The 21,594-nt window shown below is 46.2% G+C and overlaps 1 protein-coding gene across 7 annotated transcripts in view; it reads right to left on the bottom strand.

Annotated features, from left to right (window-relative positions):
* The window catches only part of FBLN2 (fibulin 2), a 90,882-nt gene that overhangs the window by 10,166 nt on the left and 59,122 nt on the right, over positions 1 to 21,594 (bottom strand). For 6 of the 7 annotated variants that reach the window (XM_050979517.1, XM_050979519.1, XM_050979514.1 and 3 more), the window contains exons 3-11: positions 20,394 to 20,505; positions 18,603 to 18,732; positions 14,206 to 14,392; positions 13,206 to 13,445; positions 11,148 to 11,264; positions 10,614 to 10,715; positions 3,711 to 3,845; positions 2,493 to 2,630; positions 2,070 to 2,213 (exon numbers count right to left, since the gene is read on the bottom strand). In XM_050979517.1, coding sequence (XP_050835474.1) covers positions 2,070 to 2,213; positions 2,493 to 2,630; positions 3,711 to 3,845; positions 10,614 to 10,715; positions 11,148 to 11,264; positions 13,206 to 13,445; positions 14,206 to 14,392; positions 18,603 to 18,732; positions 20,394 to 20,505 — 1,305 coding nt within the window. The remainder of the gene's footprint in view (positions 1 to 2,069; positions 2,214 to 2,492; positions 2,631 to 3,710; positions 3,846 to 10,613; positions 10,716 to 11,147; positions 11,265 to 13,205; positions 13,446 to 14,205; positions 14,393 to 18,602; positions 18,733 to 20,393; positions 20,506 to 21,594) is intronic. The other variant, XM_050979520.1, reaches the window with a different exon arrangement.

Here is a 21,594-nt window from a genome sequence, read left to right as displayed (position 1 = left end):
TATGCTTTTCTTCTTTCTTCTCTGTGCTCTCTGCCTACTTAAAAAAAGCCATTCAAAAAATACCAAACAACACAGACCAGCAGTAGGGACAGAGTGCACACAGCAAAGACAGAGAAATAACCAATTATAAATAATTGATAAATAATCAATTATATTTTCCCAAAATCAATCTAGAGAAGCCTCCTTATGGCTGCTCCTGAAGAGCCTTATGAGTGCTGTAAAGCAGAGACTGAAGGCCACCAGGAATCACAATGCATTGTGTTATCTCACTGTGATCTAGAGCAGAGATGCTGGAGGATTAATGGCAATTTCCTCCTCTCTCCTGGATTTACACAGTAACTTTTGTTTTTAGGAACAGCTGGGGAAAAAAGCTGGATTCTTTCTGTCCCATCAATTTGAAATTTAGGAACATAACTTGCCCCAGCTATTACAGAATCACGGAACCATTAAGGGGCATCCAAGATCACCAAGTCCAGCTGTTGATCCAGCACCACCATGTTCACCACCAAGCCATGCCCCCAAGTGCCACACCCACATGGTTTTTGGCCACGTCCAGGGATGGGGACTGCACCCCTGCCCTTGTTTGCAGGGCACAGGCTGCTGGCACTGCAGCCAGGACCACTGTGCTGCTCAGGGCTGACCGCTGCCTTGTGGGAAAAATGGCATTCAGGGAGGCTCTGGCATGGAGGTCACCCTAAAAACAACCTCAGGGTAACCACACACCAGGTGGTGCAACCATACCCAGCCCAGGTGGCCTGGCTGAGAAAGGACAGATCAAAAGCAGCTGCAGAACTGTGTCTGCACAGAACTGAGAGGGATGAGACTTTTGGAGCTTCTTTTTGTAAGAACTCAAATATCCCAGGCTGTAACACGACAGCAAAGAACACTGCACTGCTTTGCCCTGAACTTACAAAACACAGTATATGGAAGCTTTCTCAATTTCCTCAGTTGCACACATAACCTGTTCCTTCCAAATCTGCTACTTCTAAATCTTCTCCACCTTTCCATGGGCCATGCATGGTCTGGATACTCCAGGGGGCAAAACCATGAGGGGAGGTAGAGGATAATGAAGAGCAAAATGGTGAATGCAGAAATATCTGCGGCAATGGGGTCTCGCTGTACCACTGGTGTGCACTACAAGCCGCTAACCATGACCAAATTAATGGCTCTCAACACAGTTCCCACCCACCTGCAGCACTACAAAACACATTTGCTTAATCTGCCATCATTTCTTTATTCCAGGGGAAGGTAGGTAAAAATCACTGGGATATCACCACTAAGCAAACTACTGCTTTGTCATTTCTTTTTTTTTTCTTTTCCCCCACTGTCATTTCAGGATTTCCTATCTTATGTAACCTGGAACACGGGGAATTGGAGAACACCCAGCCAGCCTGGCCTTGGGTACCAGGGACTGAGCTTCCTCCCAGCCCTTGGTGCCTCGTGTGCTCATTTATAAACAAATGCTAACAAGCACTGAAATCTGCTATTCTCAGTTAGTAACTCCCTAAATACACAGGAACAAACACAAATAAGGATCAAGCTGCATGCCAGCCTATATGAATATTTCCTATACTCATTCTCCTCAGAATTCTTTTCACACAGTGAGAATTTATCCTAAACACCCTCACAAGTGGATGTGATGGGGAACACCATGCACAGTACATCCCTACAAAGAAAATCCACTTGGTGCTACTCTTGTGAGGCCCCAAACCGAGCATGCCTTGTTTGCTGCAGATCACTTCACTTCCAGGGAGGTACTACAAAAACCACCTAGGCACTGTGGTCTTGACTGACAGGATGACTTTAAAAAGCATTAAAACACACTCTCTCCAGAGTGGGAGCCAGTGAAATCTGCAGCCAAAACCAGTTGCTGAGCATACCAAGAGAAACTCCCTGGAGCAATGAGACATCAGGATCCTGCATCACAAACAAATCCCAGAGCTGCAGGGACAGCAAATTCCCACTCCTCAAACACATTTAGGAATCTGGAAGCAACTCCAAATAGCGCTTTAGAAGTGAAATAGATGTTTCCCCTTGGAAATCCCCACCCAGCCCCAGGCTGCCCTCACCGACGCAGCGCGTGCCCTCCTCGTTGGAGTGGTACCCTCTGCTGCAGCTCAGCATGTTCCTCTGGCACGTGTAGGACCCCACGGTGTTGATGCAGTTGAATCCTGGCTTACAGGGCTCAGGGAGAGATGTGCATTCATTGATATCTGGTGAAGAACATGAACAGAGCAGTGAGAGATGCTATGCAACCCTTCGGTCTGCTTTCTTCCAACTGTCACTTCTTTTCCTTCAATTTCTTGTGCTACAAAGATGAGGCTGATGAAGGTCTGCTGTGGGGATAGCTCCAAATTCAACATGCAAGTACAGGCAGCAGCATTGACATTAAGCTCTCAGCAGGGTTTACAGAAAGCTCCAAGGGGTCACTGCTCAGCTCCAAAGGCCCAGGAGCTGCAGCACAGGGCGCAGACCCTGCTGCTCACACTCACCCACACAGTTGCCCTCAGGGTCTTGCAGGAAGCCATCCATGCAGCGCTGCTTTGACTCGCAGTAGAAGGAGCCCTCTGTGTTCTGACAAACAAAGTTCACCTTGCAGCTGTGAGTTCCTCTCTGGCACTCATCGATATCTGTTCAGCACACCAAAACACCACACTGGGGTGAGCTCAGCTCTACTTTCAGTGGCCTTTGTGGCCAGCTAACCTCCAGAAAGGAAATTAGGAGGCATTATTTCAACAGACATGTGTAACCAATGGGAAATCTGAGGGTTAAGTGTGCATGCTCTCGGACATCACTTCAGGATTTGTCAGGTCCTGCAGCAAATTTGATTCAGGTCCCTACTGCCTCATTCACAGCATCTCTTGCAACCCACAAATACCAAAATATCTGCAGGTTTTACAGGCTACTGTAAAACAGTTTGTAAATATTATAATCCTCTATAATCTAATTTCAAGACTAGAAACTAAATTAGACTAGTAATAAATGTTAGAAATGCTCAAGAATCAGACAATAGAACAAGGCATTCATGAAACAGCCTCTTCAAGTAAACCAAGCTTTATTTATGGCAGCTGTTTGTAAAGGGAGATTTCTGATAATTTCTATTTTATGGCTTTATGTTCTACGTCAAAAGCTAAGCTCTTTCCTTAGGCATCTCTTACTGCAGCTGTCAGGAAACTGTAAAACTTGTAGGTGTAAATAATAGTGAGTTTTGATCTGAAGGCAGGGCACCTGTGTACCTTGTACACTCCTGTGCTGCTGTGAGCACTGATGTTCCCTTCTTTGTTAGATGCCTACAGGGACAGGGGGGATGAAGAATAACTTCTTAACCCATTCCAAATGGTTACAGGTAAATGTAAATAAATGCTGACAAGGATTCTGAACACAGGAAGGACAGGGCTGTCAGCCCCATGTTCCATTCAGGCTGGGAATTTTTGCTGGAATTGTCAGCAAACAGCACCAGCTGAGCCAGGCAGAGGAGCTAGGGGGGGATTCCTCCATCAGGGAGATGTCAAATCCTAATTCAGAAGGTTTTATCCATGTTCTACGTAATTTACAGTTATCCCTGGAAACCACTTCAAATGAGTGAATGTGCAGGAAGAGCCTGTGAAGCCCAACAGCTCCATGATGAGCAGCTGGTATGACAGAGGCAACACCAGAATGCTCTGCAATCCCTTCCCTCCTGGGTGTGAGGGCTGAGAACCTTTCCTTACCCACACACTCGCCGTCCTTCAGCTCGTGGCCCGGCTGGCAGCTCAGCTCCTGCAGGCAGCGGAAGGAGCCCATGGTGTTGACACAGTGCTCTCTCCTCTGACAGGTGTGTCTCTCTGTCACACACTCATTGATATCTGTGAGAAAGAGGGAACAAATCAGAGCCATGGGGTGCCAAGGGATCCCCCTCTTCCTGCTCTTCTGGAAGGAGCAGAAAGCTCAGATGAAGGACGCTCAATACAGGCTTTGTTACAGGGCTCTGATGGAAGATGCTTTTAGTCCAGGATCTTTAGTTAGCACAGAGTGACTGAAGAGACACAAATCACAGGGGGATTTCCTCCTCCTCCCCTCTTCCCAAACACCATGGGGATGGTGCAGGCACTGGGGACAGGGATGGACAGAACTGAGGAAAGGCAGGGTGGGCAGAGGACTGATGACCAGCTGGTGGTGAAGGGATGGGAACTCCGGGACAAGGGAATGAGAAAGGGATTAATGCCCATTGCTCCTCTCCAGACCTCCACAGCCCAGGCCACTGAGCAGCCCGGCTGCTCAGGCCAGGCTGCCAGGGGCTGCTAGGGTGGCCCTGCCCCAGGGATGGGAGCTGAGGCTGCCTGCAAAGCTGGGTCATGCTGGCACCCATTCCCTAAGGAACACATCACTGGGACTGGATTTGCAGGAACTCATGGAGAGGAACCCTGATGGCTCAATCAAGTTTGCAAATTTGTATTTAGAGCTTTAAAGAGATTTGATTTCAGCAAGTGGAGTAGTGAAAAAGTTCTTTTTAAGAAATCACTTGAACACAAGATTGCAGAGCATGGGACAATTAGGGAAGGAATATGAAACACCTTTAAAGTGATATGTTTTGATAGGCTTGGATGAAATAATCTAAAATTCAGGTTTTGCTTATGTTAATAATGAAAGCTAGAATAGCATGGTGAGCAAATACTTAGAAGCAACAAAAAGGGGCAGAGACTGGGAAGAGAAATTTTCTTGCCAACCTCCACAAAACCTCACACATTGCCAGTTCTATAAAAAGCTAAGAATTGCTAGAGCTAACAAAAGCCAAATGTGACCAGCACCATTACCAGTCCTCTGGCTGCTCTGTGCATGAAGCTGTTTTCATACTACACAATAAGGCAAGTATTGTTTAAATCAGATTTTCATTTTGGCTGTAGAACCTCATTCTCAGATAAGTACATCAGATATATGACTTCCCCTGTGGAGCATGAATACAGGAAAAGTCATTCCAAAAGATTCTTGTATTTAAAAATGTGTCAGTTGGTTTTCTAGCAAAGAAATGAGAAGCACCAAAACCCTTCAGTTCCTGGTGGGTTTGGATAACTGGGGATGTGCACTGACTTTTGCAAGACCTGGACTAGCTTGGTTACATTACACTTCTCACTTACTCCTATTTTCCTTTTTGGTTTTTTTTTCCTCTCTGTTTGCCATTGCCACTCTCCACATGCTCTGGGCTTGCTTTCCAAAGCAGCTGGTTAATCCACAGCAAGGTCCTGCCCATCACCTGGATCTCTTTCTACCTATCCCACATGAAGTCTGAGCTCCTCCACTGAGGGGCAGGTCCTTGCCTGCCCCAAAGTTCCTGCAAGGTTATGTCCCCCTAATGCCTGTGCACTTTCCCACTTTCTATTAATTAGAATTATCACAAGGAAGTAGAGTAAGAGTATTTTCACAAGTGATCTTGTGGGGGTAGCAAAGCCCCCTCACATGCTGAGAGATGAATACGAGGTGCTGTGGTAGATCCCTCTCACCTACTTAGACTTAAGTTCTTTAAAATTTTTAATTTTTTAAAAATTTTTTTAGAGAAAACCAGCAGTGGATGGCCACTTAATAGCACCCAAAGCACTGCACTTTCTGCTGGCTGTACCACAGATCTGAGATCATCTGTTCTTGCAAACCACAAAAAGGCTCTCACATAAACAAACTGACAGCATCACACTGCAGCTCATGAGCTTGAGTCAGTCCAGCACCATGTCAAAAGAGAAGGTATGTTTGACATATGAACCAAAGAGGGTAGGAGGCATTCCATGTGATCAGCAGGTGGAATACTGAGTAATAGGCTTAAAAAAAGTTGTGATTTCACAGAGAGAAAAAAAATCTAATATGAATTCATGTTTTGTCTATATTTTTGATACAATTTTCAAAACTCTGAGTGCTTGAATAAAATATGCAGAATTGGCTGGAACATATTTAAGGAAATTAAAATGATGGAAACTGGCAGATTACAATGCAGAAATCACATTTTCAATGGACGTTTTGTGCACATGAGATACTGACAAGTCCTACAGCCTGACTGTGAGCTGGGCTGAGCTGCAAGGCTTAAAACCTGAGCCATGGCCAAGCAAAGCTCTGCTCTGCCTGTCCAGAGTCAGGGCAGGAGCCTCTGGCTGTGCCACCAGGCCAGCTGCCAGACCACCACAGTCCCCTGGCCAGTTTATAATGCAAACATGCCTGGTTTTATTCATTTTTCTAAACAAATTCCTAAATTTGCCTTAGAATCCAGAGTGCCCATGACATGTCTCCCTCCAGTCGTGGAGCCAACTCCACAAGTCAGTAAGATGCTTGACAGAGCACTAGGAATAACAGGAGTTATGTTTTCAGTCTCAAACACAGCTAATTCCAACACTGAACCAGCTGTGGTATTCATGCAACCCAATTAAGGCTATGAGGGAGGGTAAGATGATGTTTTCTTTAAAAAACAGGAAAAAGAGGAAAAATAACTCTGTACTATACTGAAAACAAGTCACACAGTTAATTTTTGAGGAATCTACTCAGTCTCCGTGTGTGGCAGCAACATTCCTCACTTTATGTCAGCAAAACCCAGAATGAAATGCAATCATGTAATAACTCTTTTTTTTCCTGCAGAACTGCTGCTGAAAACAGCAACACACACACCATCCCTGAGCACATATGTTGCACCCAGAGCTGGCATTTCTGCCATCAACATTTTCCCTACTGCTATTTATTTCAATATGCACTATGACATCAAAAACTCATTTTGATGCACCTTCTATTAAAAAAGTGAAATGCAGACTTTTCTTGCACTGCATCTGCAGTTTCTCATTATTTTTTCCTCTTCAAATCACCTCAGCTCTGTTTGCTTTATGGGACACATCTGTGCCATGCAGGCACTTTGTTATTTTCCACCACCCACCCTGTGGGTCCAGGAATAAAGAGCCCATGTCCTGCTCCCTGTCAGGAGGGAACTGAGGTGGGAGTAGCAAAGACAGGAGCAGAGCTGTCAGTGCGCAGTGGGTGGTGGGAATGACTTTGCCTGAAAGTCACCAGAAAAGCAACACCCAGCCTGGCTTTTATCTCTGGAGAACATGGAGCTTCCAGCCCAAAGGCATTCCAGGGTCTGCTCCCAAAGACACACAGAGGGGCGGTGAGAGAGCTGTTTAAACAGCTGGGGACTTCTCTCTGTGCATGGCTGGATTTTGGGAATCCTGTGTGTCTGCTCCTGAATGCACCTGGAGTTATAATTCCCCACCTCTGACTAAAGGGAACTCCACAGATCAGAGATTATCAGCTGCTCTGTGGCTGTGCAAAGACTGTTCCTCACGTCCCTAAAACATGCAAAGAGTAACATCATTAAACCAACAAGAATTTGCAAACTAATACCAAAGGTTTTCCCCTGGTGTTTGGGACAGTTCAAGGTGGAGAGCAGGCTGTTAGGCTGGAAAAGGATACCCCAGGAGAATGAGGCAGAGAGCAAAACACAAACCACAGGGTATGCTTGTGGCTTTCCCCTTCAACTACAAAAGTAGGAAAAAATGTTAAACGCGGCAAATATTCTGGTGGCACCACACACAGAGCAGAGCTGGATGGGAGCAGGGAGCACACAAAAAAAGGAAGAGAATTTCCGAAGTTTTTTAGGTTATTTAAAAGGATACCTATAAAAACTGCCCTGCATTAGAGGAACTCAGAAGTTTGATGTTCAGTGAGGGAGACGGGCTTCACAAATGAGAGTTGTGTCCTTGCTTTCATGAGTAGTGCCTGAGGTTTATCTGGTATCAGCCATAATAAAACTGTTCCAATGTCATGGGGCAGAGGGAGAATGTGAGTCAAAGGAAGCACTTGGCACCTGCCACAGCAGCTCCTGCCAAGGCTGCAGACACAGGCACTAGTTTCAGAACACTCCTGGGAGAGGTGAAAAAGGACAGATCCACCCTTCCTGCACAGCCCAGGGAAAACATCAGGGGGTTCAGTGGCAAGAGCTGGGAGCAGAGCTAGAGGAGGGGCTGTTCCTGGAGCTGCCAGGGCAGAAGTGTGGTGCCTGCAGCAGGCTCTGGGCACACCCTGGGCACCTCCAGCAACAGCTTCACCTCAGGCTATGCTGTCTCATAAAGGCCTCTTTCCTTCCAGTGCTGCTCTCTCAGCCATTCCATTGGAACCAAATAATATCATTAGTTTCCCATTCTTACCAGTACCTCTGATTTCAAAAGAAATAATAATAACAACTAAAAAATAAAAATCCAGTGTCAACAATTTAAGGAACACCCAAAAGGTGGTAAATCATAATTCTTCTCTGGATTCTGACACTGCAGAAGTTTTCCTGCTCGTGCCCAAATGCCACATGGTGCTTATTAACCAGTTGGGATCACAGAGCTTTAAAGACAGGAACAAAAGCGAAGCTGTGGTGGTCAGAAATCAGTGTTATACATGTAGGGAGGAGGACAGGGGTGGAAGAGAACAGTGCATTCACACAGGACATTACAGCCACGGGGACTGATGCTTTCATGGATGACTGGAGGTCTCCAGGTGCTCTGTTTTTCCAGACAATGCTCCTGCTGCCTCCTAACACAGCCTCTAGAAAAATACCCAAAAAAGAAACTGTTTCACATAAGCTGAGGTCCTGGCTGCTGGAAGCAAACTAAATCCACATAAATACACTTGTAAAAATTGATTGGTTTCTTCCATGAAGTCAAACAGCAGGGATGATCCAGCAGAATTATGATGCATCTTTGACTTTTAGACAAAGAAATTTATGCCAGAATCAACAAAGGACTCATATGAATTTGAAAATGCCCTCTCTTTGGAATAGATCTTTTCCAGTGCCTGGACTCACACGGATTCTTGAGCTGTATTTCTGAAGTTCTGTTGTTTGGTGGTGTCTAGAAGTTGGCAGTACTGAACTGTGCAGAGAGATCAGCTGCTCTGATCCCTGAGCTCAGTCTGCAGCCAGCAGAGCTGCTGTGCTCACCACACTGTGGGCTCGGGCCTCCTGTTCAAGGTTATCTGCACCCTGAGATGGCTGGGGAAAAACCAAACAGCACACAACTCATGAGGTGAAGGGCTGAGCAAATGGTGCACGTGTGTTTGTGCTGAGTGGCTCTGAGATGTCAGATGCAGGGATGGTGGGGAGGTGCTGCAGAGCATGGAGGGCTGTGATGCTGAGGGAACGGCGTGTGCCTCTTGTCTTACCAACACATTTCTTATGCCTGTTGAGAATAAAGCCCTCTGCACACATCCCACTGTGGCTGACACAGGAGAATGATCCCAGTGTGTTCTCACAAAACTGTCCGCTGGAACAAGCCTGAACACCTGTGAGGCACTCATCCAAATCTACAGCAGCATGGGGCAGCCAAAAGGGAAAAACAGAACTCCATTAGAACAGCTTCTGAAATGAAACAACATTTCTTTCACGCCGGGGAAGCCGAGACGAAGTGTGCTGGAGCTCCCACATCAGCACCAGGCTGCAATAAATGCAGTGTTACACTGAAAATAGGGCTGGAACAAACCCTCGGAGATCATTCAGTCCTTGCTCACACCCCTGTACTTTTGCCATTCCAGAAAGAAATATCCTTAAAAACAGGCAGGCATTCACACAGACACAGTGCACACTCCTTGAAAGAAACCTCAGATTCTGACTTCAACAGAGATTATAAATGTTCCTTCCCAATGTTTAAACTCACTGCTTCCACTGACAAATACAAATTTTTTTCATTTCCTGTAGGAAAATGATTGCCTTGAAATGCCCTTTTTGATGCTGACATTAATTAATCAAATTAGCTTCCACCACACTTGAGTAAGCAGTGCACTGTGAATATTTCATCTGGTGATATTAAAATCCCATTTTCTTCACAGACTGTCTGGAGTTTTATGAAAATGATTTGTTATTCAATGAGATCTATAATTAAGAGTGATCATTTGTGGATCATTTGTGAGCAATTCTGAGCATTGGGAGCTCCTGCTTTCATTTCACTGTTATTGCTCCCTTACTTAGAGATTTATAATTAAGGTATGTCACAGGGCATGGCTTCTGACCCCCAAGCCCTCCCTGGGCAAACACATCCCTTGTGACTGCTCAAGAACATCCATTTAAAATGTCTGTAATGTGAATGGTGAGGATGCAGCTTTGGAATTCACTGCTCATCTCTGAGCAGGCCAGAGCTCCAGCAGACAGTGAACACCTGGAGCTGGCCCAAATCCCATGGCATGTCCTGCCTCAGCTGTAAAGCCTCCCTGTTCAGGTTTCCAAGGCAAGAGGAGCTAAAAGCAAACAGAGCAGATGCCAGGGCAGAGCCGTGCCCTGAGGGTGCCCAGGACAGCAAAGGTGTCCTGCTCACTGCTCCTGCTCCCAGACAGAGCGCTGAGTGTCCACAGGTGTGCACGCAGAGCCTGAGGAGGAACTTCAGTGGGAAGAGAAACCAGAAGGGCTGTAAAAAAGCCTGTAATGTCAGAGGTAAAAAGCACCAGCCCAGACTTGTCTCCACCCTGCCAGATAACAGCCACGCTGTGCTTCTGTGAGGCAGAACTGGGATCCCTTCTGCCAGATGGTCTCACTGATGGCACTGCAATTCCCAAGTCTGAAAATGAGGAACAGCCAGGGGTGTGAGGTACACAAACCTTTAACCATGGCTCTGTGGGGAGCTCAAAGCACTCACCTTCACAGGAAACCCCATCAGCCATGAGCGTGTACCCAGCCATGCAGGAGCACACAGCATCTCCTTCCACGATGTTGCACAGGTGCTTGCAGGGGCCATTATCTGCACAACACAAAATTGCACAGTACATCAGGACCCCCAGCACAGATCAGCTGCAGCTCCCCACTGCCAGGCCAGCCAGGCTCAATCCCAGCTCAGGCAAGGGGAATCAGCCTGGAACCAACTTGTCTAGGCAGCCCCAAGCACTCCTTCCCACCCTCCTGCTGCACACAGACACAGCTGGCCCCTCCCTCCTGCACTGCCCACATCGCCCTGCACTGCTGCACTGCCCACCTCGTCCAGAGGAGCAGTGGGGAACAACCCTGAAAGCAGAGAGCAGCCTCGGATTTCTCCCTCGGGTTTCCCCTGACAATTCCTGAGCCTTGTGCCACGGTAACAGATTAAAGCTGTGCACTGAAATCAGACTGGAGAAGGCATGAGAGGAGTTTTATTCTGCCTCTAAACATTCCTCTGCAGATGACACCTCCAACGTACCCTTGCACTTGTCCTGCTCTTCCTGCAAGGACACCACGAGGATGGGCTGGGAGGGAGAGGCTACTGGAGGGATGGTGGCTTCAGCTTCCAGCCTGGTCATCTGTCCTCTGTCAGGATCTGCAAGGCAAGGTAGGATTAGGGACAGCACCATCCCCACCAGACACCCCACAGCAAGGGGTGATCCCATTCATCCCACTCCATCATGGTTTGGAGAAGGAAACAAATATCATGGACACAGATCAGAGAGCCTGGCTGACAAAACCTTCTGTGAAGTACTGCAATATCTGAATAAACTACAAAGTGTTAACTTCATTTTTAAAACATTTGCTGTATTTTAAATACAGTGCCTGTCTTTCATTTGGTATCTGATGGAAAAAAACCTAAGCTTTGACCTTATCCTGTCCATCCTATTTCAACACAGACAAACAACAAACACCTTTACAAGCATGGGGTACTTTGGAATGACTTTTGTACAGCCAAGTGGAAAACATGACAGCTGCTGTCTGCCACTAATATTTTCAACAGACTGTAATGTAAAAGGTATCAGGAAAAAAAGAGCTCTGTTACATCAATAAGAGTATCAGTATCACCAAAACAGAAGTCTAAATCCATAGGGCTAAATTGTCCCTTAAGAAGGATGTGTCCTGTCCCCAGTGTGTTCAAGGGTCACCTGGAGCAAAGTGTGATCCCCAAAACAGTGACAACTTCAAACGACTAAGGGGGACTGCAGTGCAGGTTTGGGGTGTGGGAACGGCGATTTCCTTAAACAAATGAAGTCAGCACAGACAAATAACAGGCTGTGGAACAGACACAAACAAAATTCACCTGCTTGGGGCACAGCCTGAATGATTTTCCCAGGAATGCCTGAGACAGGCTCAGACACACAGGGACAAGGAGAACTGAAAGGCCACGTATGGTTCAGCCAAGCAAAGCCACTGAGGTTCCCAATCCCCTCCCTGACCCTCCCTCAGCCTGGCACAGCAAAGGCAGCACCAGTCCTCCCTGCCCTGGCCCCTGCCATGCACCTCTGAGCTCCCACGGGTGTTCCCTGCCCCTGTCACAATCCCATTCCCCAGGTGAGCTCTGCAAACCCCTCTGCACCCCTGGGCAAAGCCCTGAGCACCACAGCCCTGCAGATTTCAGGAACATGACTTCCCAAGATGTTTCACCCAGAACATCAGTCAGTGTTGGGAGAAGAATAGCAAAGCAAAGCAAAACCACAAATACACTCCAGGTAAGCAATCAGGCCAAATTCTGCAGTGCTGAAATAAGAACTTTTCTTTGCCTCTTTTGGGTTCCTTTCCCAGAATTTTAATATAAGCAGAGCAGACAGCTGCCACAGGAACAGTCAAATGCATTCTTGAGGTAAATGCTGTGACACCACATTGAGAAGGATGACATACAGAATGCTCATTGTTTGGCTTAGGCAAAGGATTAGAAGCCTGAGGAGTTCTGTCTTTGGATGGAAACACTGCTTTTTCTTGTTAAATAACAGAAAGCACTTGTAACTTATATGAGGTTTCAAATTTCTGGGTTATCTGACTTGAAAATGTGCCATTGGAGAACTCCACACATCAAAACAATTACAACACAACTGACTTTCTTTTCCAGACTTTCACCACACTAGGCAAATTTGGAGTTTGTTATCACTGAATCATCATATGTTCATGATTTTAGATAAAAATCAAAGCTCAGGAAGCAATGCTGTCTGTCTGAACTGAGTTAAGTTTATCTAAACTTGTCTAAAGAAAACCTAATTGTGAAAAACAAAATTACTCTGAGAATAACAGGTATTTCTTAAAAAATCTTTACAAATCCCCTTCTGAAAAGTGCAAACACTCTTGATTTGAACACATGAAACACCACTCTTATCCCATACCACCAAACGCAAAAACAAGGTTTAACTGACTATCCTAAATTACCATTTCTCTTTACATTTTACAAATTCTACAGAACATATCCATGCATCAACACCCATTAAAAAAGAGGAACTACAGAAAAGCTTGGTTGATGAGTGCAGGTATAAAGACACTGCCCCCTTCACATCCCTTTTCTCACCTGGAGAGCAGCTGGTGCCATCCTCCTGCAGGGTGAACTCTGGGAAACACGAGCACTTGTAGGAGCCCACGGTGTTGATGCACAGGTGCTGGCAGAGCTCCCCCTCGTAGAGCAGACACTCATCCAGGTCATCTCCAGGCAGGTTATTGGACAGCTCAGCCTCACTGCTGATGGACAGCGCTTCGTGGTGATCCTCCCTCTCTGAAACTACAGCAGAACATCTCTGACAGCTACTCTGGCCTTGGGACAGGACATGACAGGGTGGGTGGGCACAAAAAGGCCAAGAAAAGTCAAATTTACCCAAAACAGTGGGGTAGATTGCAAGGATAAGAAGAAAGAAGGATAAGAACAAAGGAACCCATCCTGGAGATAACACCGATGTGCTGGAGGGCCACCTCCTCCTTCCCTAGGGCTGCAGGGACAGATTTTACAGAGCCACCAAGAAACAGTCACAAGGGAGGTCACAAGCTGACCTTCCACTTCACTGCTAACCCCATTCCCACTGACATTTGAACTAAGGTACTGTGCTGAGCTCCATCTGAAATTGGCCCCACGCTGAATTCCAAATTTCAGGAGAAGGTAATCCAGTTGGTTTGGAAACTTTCCAACATCATGATTTGTTGGCTTCTCCTATATTAGCATCAGCAGCGGCCTGAAAGCCACTGAGCAGTCCTTCCTACTCCCTTTACTCCAGAGCTGGAACACCACCTGCTTCCATTCCTGACCAAGTCTGAAATGGCTTTCTGGAACATTAAAATTAATCCTTAAGTGAGTTTCTCAGTCAGCTTTTCTTGAACACACAGTGCCAAAGTTCCTCGCTCAGTGAGATCTCATGTATATTTAGGGATGACATTCTTTGCTTTCTCCAACCTGCTTTAAGAAGAAGGCAATCTGTGCTAGACTGAGAGGAAAGCAGCTGTGCCCCTGATTCCCTGCTCCCTCCAGCCCTTTGCTGAAGTCCTGTGTGAGGCAGAGCCCTCAGTGACAAAAGGACACTCACCCTTCTCGGGGGTCACCGTGGGCACGGGCTCAGGATGCCGTCTGATCTCGGGATGGACGAAGTGATCCCCCCCCTCACAGCAGGACAGCATCACATGGCTGCAGGGGTAGCCCAGGTTGATGTTGGACTCACAGGTTTTCCCCTCACTCCTCAGGCGCAGGCCCAGGCTGCAGCAATCACAGCATTGCTGCAAGACAGGGGAACGTCAGCCACCAGCATTGGGAATGTCTGTCAGCCACCAGCATTTGGAAGCATTGAGCAAACTGCCAGGGCAGTGGCAGAGTCCCCACACCTGGTTCAAAAAATGTGTGGATGTGACACTTGAGGACATGGTTTAGTGGTGAATAGGGCAGTGGTGCTGGGTTTACAGTTGTACTTGATGGTCTTAGGGCTCTTTTTCCACCTTCACAATTCTATTCTGTGATTTAACACAGCTTCAGGGATGAGCCCACGCACACCTGGAACTCATCTGCACTTTCCTAAGAAGTGGAGCATCTGGAAAAACATTTGGAGTGTGGACAGTTGTAAATATCAAAGCTTTACTTGTGCTTGTTTTTGCCATTCTGCACCAACGGGTCAACTGCAGCCACAACAAACACAAAGTCTGGCTGTGCCAGTGATTTCAGCAGCTCCACATGCCAGGAAGGAGTGGTGCTGCAAATCAGCTTTCCCCAGCTCTTGCCTGTGTGTAGTATGAACAGAAATTATAAACAAAATCATACAGATCTGCACCTCTTTGCATTAGAGCTCAAACCATGGTCAGTTTGAAGATGTGTGACAGGAACTGGAAATAACCTGCACAGACATGAGGGTCAGCAGCATCCCAGCCCTGTGAGGTGCCAGTAAAGACTCTCCTCTCTGCACTACACCCCTGCAAACCTGCTCTGACCTTTAATTACCTGGCTGTGCTGGACAGCATCCTGCTGGGACTGGCTGGAGGGCAGCCAGGGTGTCTTTGATGAGCTCTTTGCTTTTTTCCTTCCTCAGAGTACCTGAGCAGCAGCTTTGCTGACATGCTCATCTCTCACCTCTTGCAGTTTGCTCTGCTGCAGGTGGCAGGCAAAAACTGTGTGCTGCTTTACTCAGTCCCAGACAAATTTGCTGCACAGTCAGGCCACAAAAGGGCATCAGATAAATGATACCAAACTCAAAAAGTCCATGCTGTAGATGCACAGTGGACACCTAACCAAGCTGGGAAGCTGAAGAGACTGCTGCAGAGACACAGAGGGCACACCTGAGCTGGAGATGCCTTTGTGGAATTGAATTTAAGTGTCCTCTCACCTCTAATTTATTTATTTGCTCGTTCATGTATTTTAGCTATAAATAACATGTTTTACTGACAGAAGAGCACAGAGTGTCCTTCCCTCTGCAGCTCCTTTGATAGTCACCCACTCACTCAGAGTTTGCAGCCACACTGGAGGAGCCCCTCTGAGCCCAGAGAGCAGACTCCAGCCTGTTCAAACACTGACCCTGTGAAAGGGGTCAGACACAGGAAATGAAGGGCAGGATTTGAGCTGGCAGCAGGAGCTCCAGGGACAGAGAGGTTGCCAGGAGGGAGATCACTGAGCTGAGCAGGCACTAAGAGAGGCAGTGTTCTAAGGAGCATGGAAATGAGGAGGGATCACTTTCCATCATTCGAAATCCTAGGTGAGCATCCCCATTAATTCAGAGCCTGTCTCCTGCAGGGAGATGCAACCACTGCCAGCTCAGTGCTCAGAAACTCTTCTGCTGAGCTCCTTTTTTCAGGACAGCACTGAGGTTTTTTGAGCACTTCACACTCAGTGCACAGCCTGGCATGTTCAGCCAGCACTGATGGCTGCAGCTCACATTTTATGGCCCTGCTTCCTAATCTGAGAAATCCCCAAGCACCATAAACAGCAGACATTACTCACATGTGCAAATATGCACAGCCATAAGGAGCTCCCTTCATGTACCCAAATACATTTGTGAAAAATTTACATTACGGGCCTTGAAGAGGATGAATTATTTTGCACACTAAATAGGCTTAAATTATCTTTTCAAATGAATATTTTAAAAAAACCAAAAAAACCCAAACCCCTACCAATAATGAATTGTGGTCATGCTAGAAAAGGGAAAATTCCTCTGGCCATCTTCCCCAAATCCAGAACCCTCAAATTCAAATTTGATGAAAAAAAAATCCCTTTTTTTTTTCTTTTGTTTTACTTGAGTTTTGTAACCTTCAAAATGCAAAATACAAGTTCAAGATAACACATGTTTTTACTGAAGGAAAAGGTACTGAAGTACTGTAAAATATGCAATATTTGCCTTGAAGACCCCAGCTTCTTTCAGTCATTTGATTCACAATTTATCTCATGTGCAGGCATGACAGAGAGTATTAAATCAGTCATACATCTCTGGGTGCACATATTTTCCAGGTGAACAAAACTGTCTCATTTTCCAGTAGAAAAACTTGTTCTCTGAAAAGTTCCTTCTAAGATGCAAAAATTGGAATGCCTCGACTTTCTGTTTGCTGCTTTTTGAACTTCCCAGGAATTCTACAACTGATTTAATGTTGTAGAACATGCAAATATGACTGTTTTTACCTTGCAATTGAGAAACCCACCTTGAGCACCATTCTTTGGTTCACAGCTTTCTGCATTCCCCTCAAAACTATCTTAGCTGGAATTCTGCATAATTGGATTTACCATGGTGGAGTCTCCATCCACTACGAAAAACCCCTAAGCCTGTGCTTTTTGTGTTAAGAGTAAATAACAATTAAATCACCCCAAGATTAGGTTGATTTAGCACAGGCTGAACTCCTGGATCTGAAAAACCAGCACTGCCACATTCACCTTGAAGCAAAAGGTGAAAACATCTAAAATGCCTGAAGACCTACAAATGTTTGTAACCTGGAGATAAAACCCTGGCTTTTGGCAAGACAGTGTGAATACCTTGCTGGGTTTTGAGGCAATTACTGAACCCTTCCACACTCCAGACAAACTTTTTTGATTTATTCCACGGGATGTACTAAGAGCAGACAGATCAGGGGAAACACCACTATGGACTGTCAGCATCTTCTGCCAGATCCCTTCTGAAACAACGTTTAAACACAATACAATTAGAAAACCTTACCTGTAATACAAAGCATTAAAAAGCAGTACAAAGCTGGATTATTTTGTATTACAGCAGTACATACTGTAATGTTAAAGTAATACAAAGTCTCAACAGTCTCAACATTTATTGATTTTTTTTTCAAGCAGTAGCTGCAATGACTCAAGAGCTAAACAAGCTCAATAGGTGAGCAAAGCTGTTCAGTAATTTTACTGTCTCAGATGGTTTATCTTAAAGGAAAAATCCCACCGGAACTGGCATGAGGAACCATTTCACAAGAGTATTTTATCACTGGTTTCAGCTCAGCCAGGAATGATGGAGCTGTCCCTCCCCACCTCTGCCTGAGGAATGGCATGTGTAATCAGGCTGACTCCACAGCCTGGCTCTGCCTGGCATGCAAACAAAACCTAAGAATAACAATTCTGTCACATTTCAGACATATTAATGTCTTCTCCTGAATGCACAAATTCTCCTTTTACTCTAATGACAGACTTCAGACCCAAATTAGCAATGGTTCTGAAGATGACAAATCAGCACAGCTAATTAACCCTTAAGCCCTGCAGTGGGTGCCCACATCCCCTGCTTTTCCAGTGAACAATTATCTGTGAGAATCTGCGATGTAAAATAACAGATAGAACTAATCAGGTTCCTGCTGAGCCCAGGAAGCTGCACTTAAGCTGAGCTATAGCTATGTAAATTATGATCAGAGGGAAATAAATTCTGAGAGGCACTGTTCTGGTGAAAACAGGACCAGCAAGCTGCTGAATCTTCAAACTGGTTTAAATTGGTTTGGCTCCACTGGTCCTCATAAAGCAAATCTCATTTATCTAAGCGGAGGCTGTGGCTCAGGATTTGTGATTTGTGCTGTCCATTAACGGTTTGCCTTTATTCATGAACAAAAGCTTCCATCATCATCTAAATGCTTGTTTCTCTAGTCCAGCATTGTGCAGAACTGAGAAAAGGGGCTGCAATTCAACGCTGGAGCCAAGCAAAGCACCCAGTACATTATATCTTCGATTAAGTTTTGTCCCATCATTTTCTAAATTCTTCTACACTATAGATATAAAAACTAAAATGGACTTTTCAGCTACTTCCAAAGCAAGGAATCAAAAGCAATACAGCCAGTTAGGTCTGCAAAATGGAGATGGAAATTAATTCAAAACAACATTACTGCAAAGTTTTAAAAGGGGCTACTAACTGAAATGCAAATGGCACCATTTCACTGCCACATTCCTGCAAGTTCATCTTTTCTGTGCCCCACAGGAATGCAGGAACAGATGCCTAATGAGGCAGGAGGACACCTTGCCTCACACAGAGGAGCTCACCTTGTAGGAGGAGCCCGCGCAGGGGTCACTGTCCTCGGGGCCACACGAGTCCCCCTCCTTGGCGGCCACCATCCCGGCCAGGCAGCTGTTCTCCCTCACCGTGGACATGCAGCACTGCTTCTGGGCAATCCTGCAAGGGCCAGGCCACACTGTCACACAGCCCAGGAGCAGGGCACACTGTCACACAGCCCAGGGCCAGGGCACTGTCACACAGCTCAGGGCCAGGGCACACTGACACACAGCCCAGGAGCAGGGCACACTGTCACACAGCCCAGGGCCAGGGCACTGTCACACAGCCCAGGAGCAGGGCACACTGTCACACAGCCCAGGAGCAGGGATCTCTGACACCCCCGGCAAATGTCCCGGTGCCACCTCAAGTACCCCACATCTAAACTTGTGCAGAAAACTGTCCTGGCAGAACAGGAATTAATTTTTTTAATGAGTATCTACTTTATATCTGTCCCCTGGATCCCTGGCAGTGCCCAAGGCCAGGCTGGACAGGGCTTGGAGCAGCCTGGGACAGTGGAAGGTGTCCCTGCCATGGCAGGGGGCGGAATGGGATGAGCTTTCAGTCCTTCCAACCCAAACCAGACTGGGATTTTACAATCTTTAGGCAGTGAGCTGAGCTGGAGCAGACTACTGGGAGCTGCAGGAATTGCAGGGTTCCAGCACAGGCAGTGCCCTGGGGCTGGAGAGGGGCAGGGTCACCAGCTCTGCTCACTGGCACAGCTCCCAGCAGCAGCAGCAAGATTCTGTCCTTGCTTTCCAGGCTCTGAGGGCACATACTTGAATACTTTTTTACATAAAACGTTTTCTTTAGACGTAATATTTATGGGCAGGCTTAAATCTTTAAAACAGGGACACAACTGAAATGTTACAAGTAAGAAAACTAAACCCCTTATCTCTTAGTCCTTTTAATCCCAGTAGGCTCACAGGGACTGAAACATTTAGGATCTGGCTTTTCCATCTACATGCAGCATCAGATGTGCAGGTGCAACTCATTAATGTACTGGATTTGCACCTACTTAGGACGAGGCTGGGATTTTTAATCTGCCTTTACTTCACAGACAGTTGGTACCTGCCAGTTATGTCAGGCCAGATCCCAGCAGGGAGGATTTCAATCTCCCAGTAACTTCAGAAAGGTGCAATGATACGAAATTTGATAAAAGGGATTATGCCAAAGTTTTTCAATGCTCTAAATGACAGGATCAGTCTTCGAGAATGTGAGTCTGGACTGAGTTTGTCTCCATCCCTCCCCAAGGGCTGCTCCAGGCTCGTGGGCAGGGAATGGGATGAACTGCTGCTGGTGGGGGGCTGGTCCAGGTTACCCTGCACCCGTCCCTGTCCTCCTGCTGAGCAGAGGTAACCTGGCTCCCTCTCAGAGCAGGTGCTGCTGACACCAGCAGCAGGATCAGGGTATGGTGCCCCCTCCAGCAGAACCAGGGGCCACCCACAGAGCAACGAACACATCCCTTGAAGACACGGATAATCACTGCACACCCATTTAACTGCAACTCCACAGATGGGCAGAAAACAGGAAACAAAAATCTGTGCTCTGCACGTGGGAGAGACAAAAAGAAACCTTAAAAAGCTTTTGTCTAGATTAGATTTTTGGCAAATGGAGGGGGAAATCCTGGCTTCTAATTAGCCATGAATATTGCCAGTCCACAAATAATTCAGACAATGAATGACGCGGTTTCCAGTCTCCTGGACATCCCACGAAGTATATCTGTTTCTTTGCAAGGGCTACTCTTTATGCTAACCGAAAAGGTTCAGTTTTACCTTACGTACCTGCAAATATCACCATCCATGCCACTTACAGGGATTTCTGTGCACTCCCCGTTGTCTATAGCCCACTGCTGGCCAGCTCCACAGCAGCTCTCAATCAACTCCTTTGTGGAACCTGTAGAAGCATACACACAGATTTTTTTTAGATTACTTTGTATGGAATGGATTTGGTTTAACTCTGCTTAATTGAGAAGATCTTTAAAATAACGATTGTTCAGGGTGAGGTTTTTCCCTTTATTTCCACATTTTGTTTGGTTATAAGGAAAAAAAAGAGAGACAACTGACACGTAAAAGATCTTGACATAACTGATCACCTGGTGATGTCCTTCAGGGGAAACAGCAGAAGGAAATTAAGAGTTTTAAATGCTATAAATTACATAAATGGTTTTAAGACCATTCTATATCTGACAAGTCTGAGCAAAAACATTGAAAAATCATGCTTGGCCACTTGGTACAAGTTGATTCAGTCATTATGCTGCTGTAACAGTGCTCTCATGACACAGATGTAGTTAGCATAGAGTGCCCTAGCCTTGCATGGTTCAGCTGGCTTAAAAATACAGTGAAAAGGGTCTGGGAGCTGTAACTCTGACTGAGAAACACTGGCACTAAGATGTAGTAAGAGAGATGGACATGGAGAATGCTGCTCTAGCTCCCACATTTGATTTTGTGGATTTGCACCCAGGATGTAAATGTGCAGGTTGCAGTGAAATAGGATTTTGCTGGATCCTCTACACCTACTGCACAGACTTGGGGTACTTTGTTCTCTTCAAGCCTTGGGGGAGGAGCAGCCCAAACCAGACCTGCAGGTGCAGGGGGTTAATGACCAAAGCCATTTGTGTCCTCCCACCCTGCCCAGCTCCCGCTTACACACCAGGGCAGTGGCACCACAACAATCTGCACATGGCCCCCGGCCTATGCAGTGCTCTCAATTTATACAACACATTAACAGCCTTAAAATATACTTGAGACTGAGAGCTCTATTAGGTGTAAGAGCTGCTCTGTGACATTGGAGGGTTGATCTATGCGGTTAAACTGGCAGGAAATATATCCAGTACCAGATAATTACAACACATTGCTATAAAACAGTGAAATTTTAACATAGTTCTAATTCACTCCCTCGGTGGAAACTCGATTCATTTTACCAAGTGCTGAAATACATTTGTTGCTCTTGCTGGAACATGTGAATAGAGCAGAATTTAACTAT

Source organism: Serinus canaria, chromosome 12 (assembly GCF_022539315.1).
Source record: "Serinus canaria isolate serCan28SL12 chromosome 12, serCan2020, whole genome shotgun sequence".
NCBI lineage: Eukaryota > Metazoa > Chordata > Aves > Passeriformes > Fringillidae > Serinus > Serinus canaria.
Note: the sequence above shows the minus strand (reverse complement) of the source record. Positions and strands in the feature narration are given on the sequence as shown.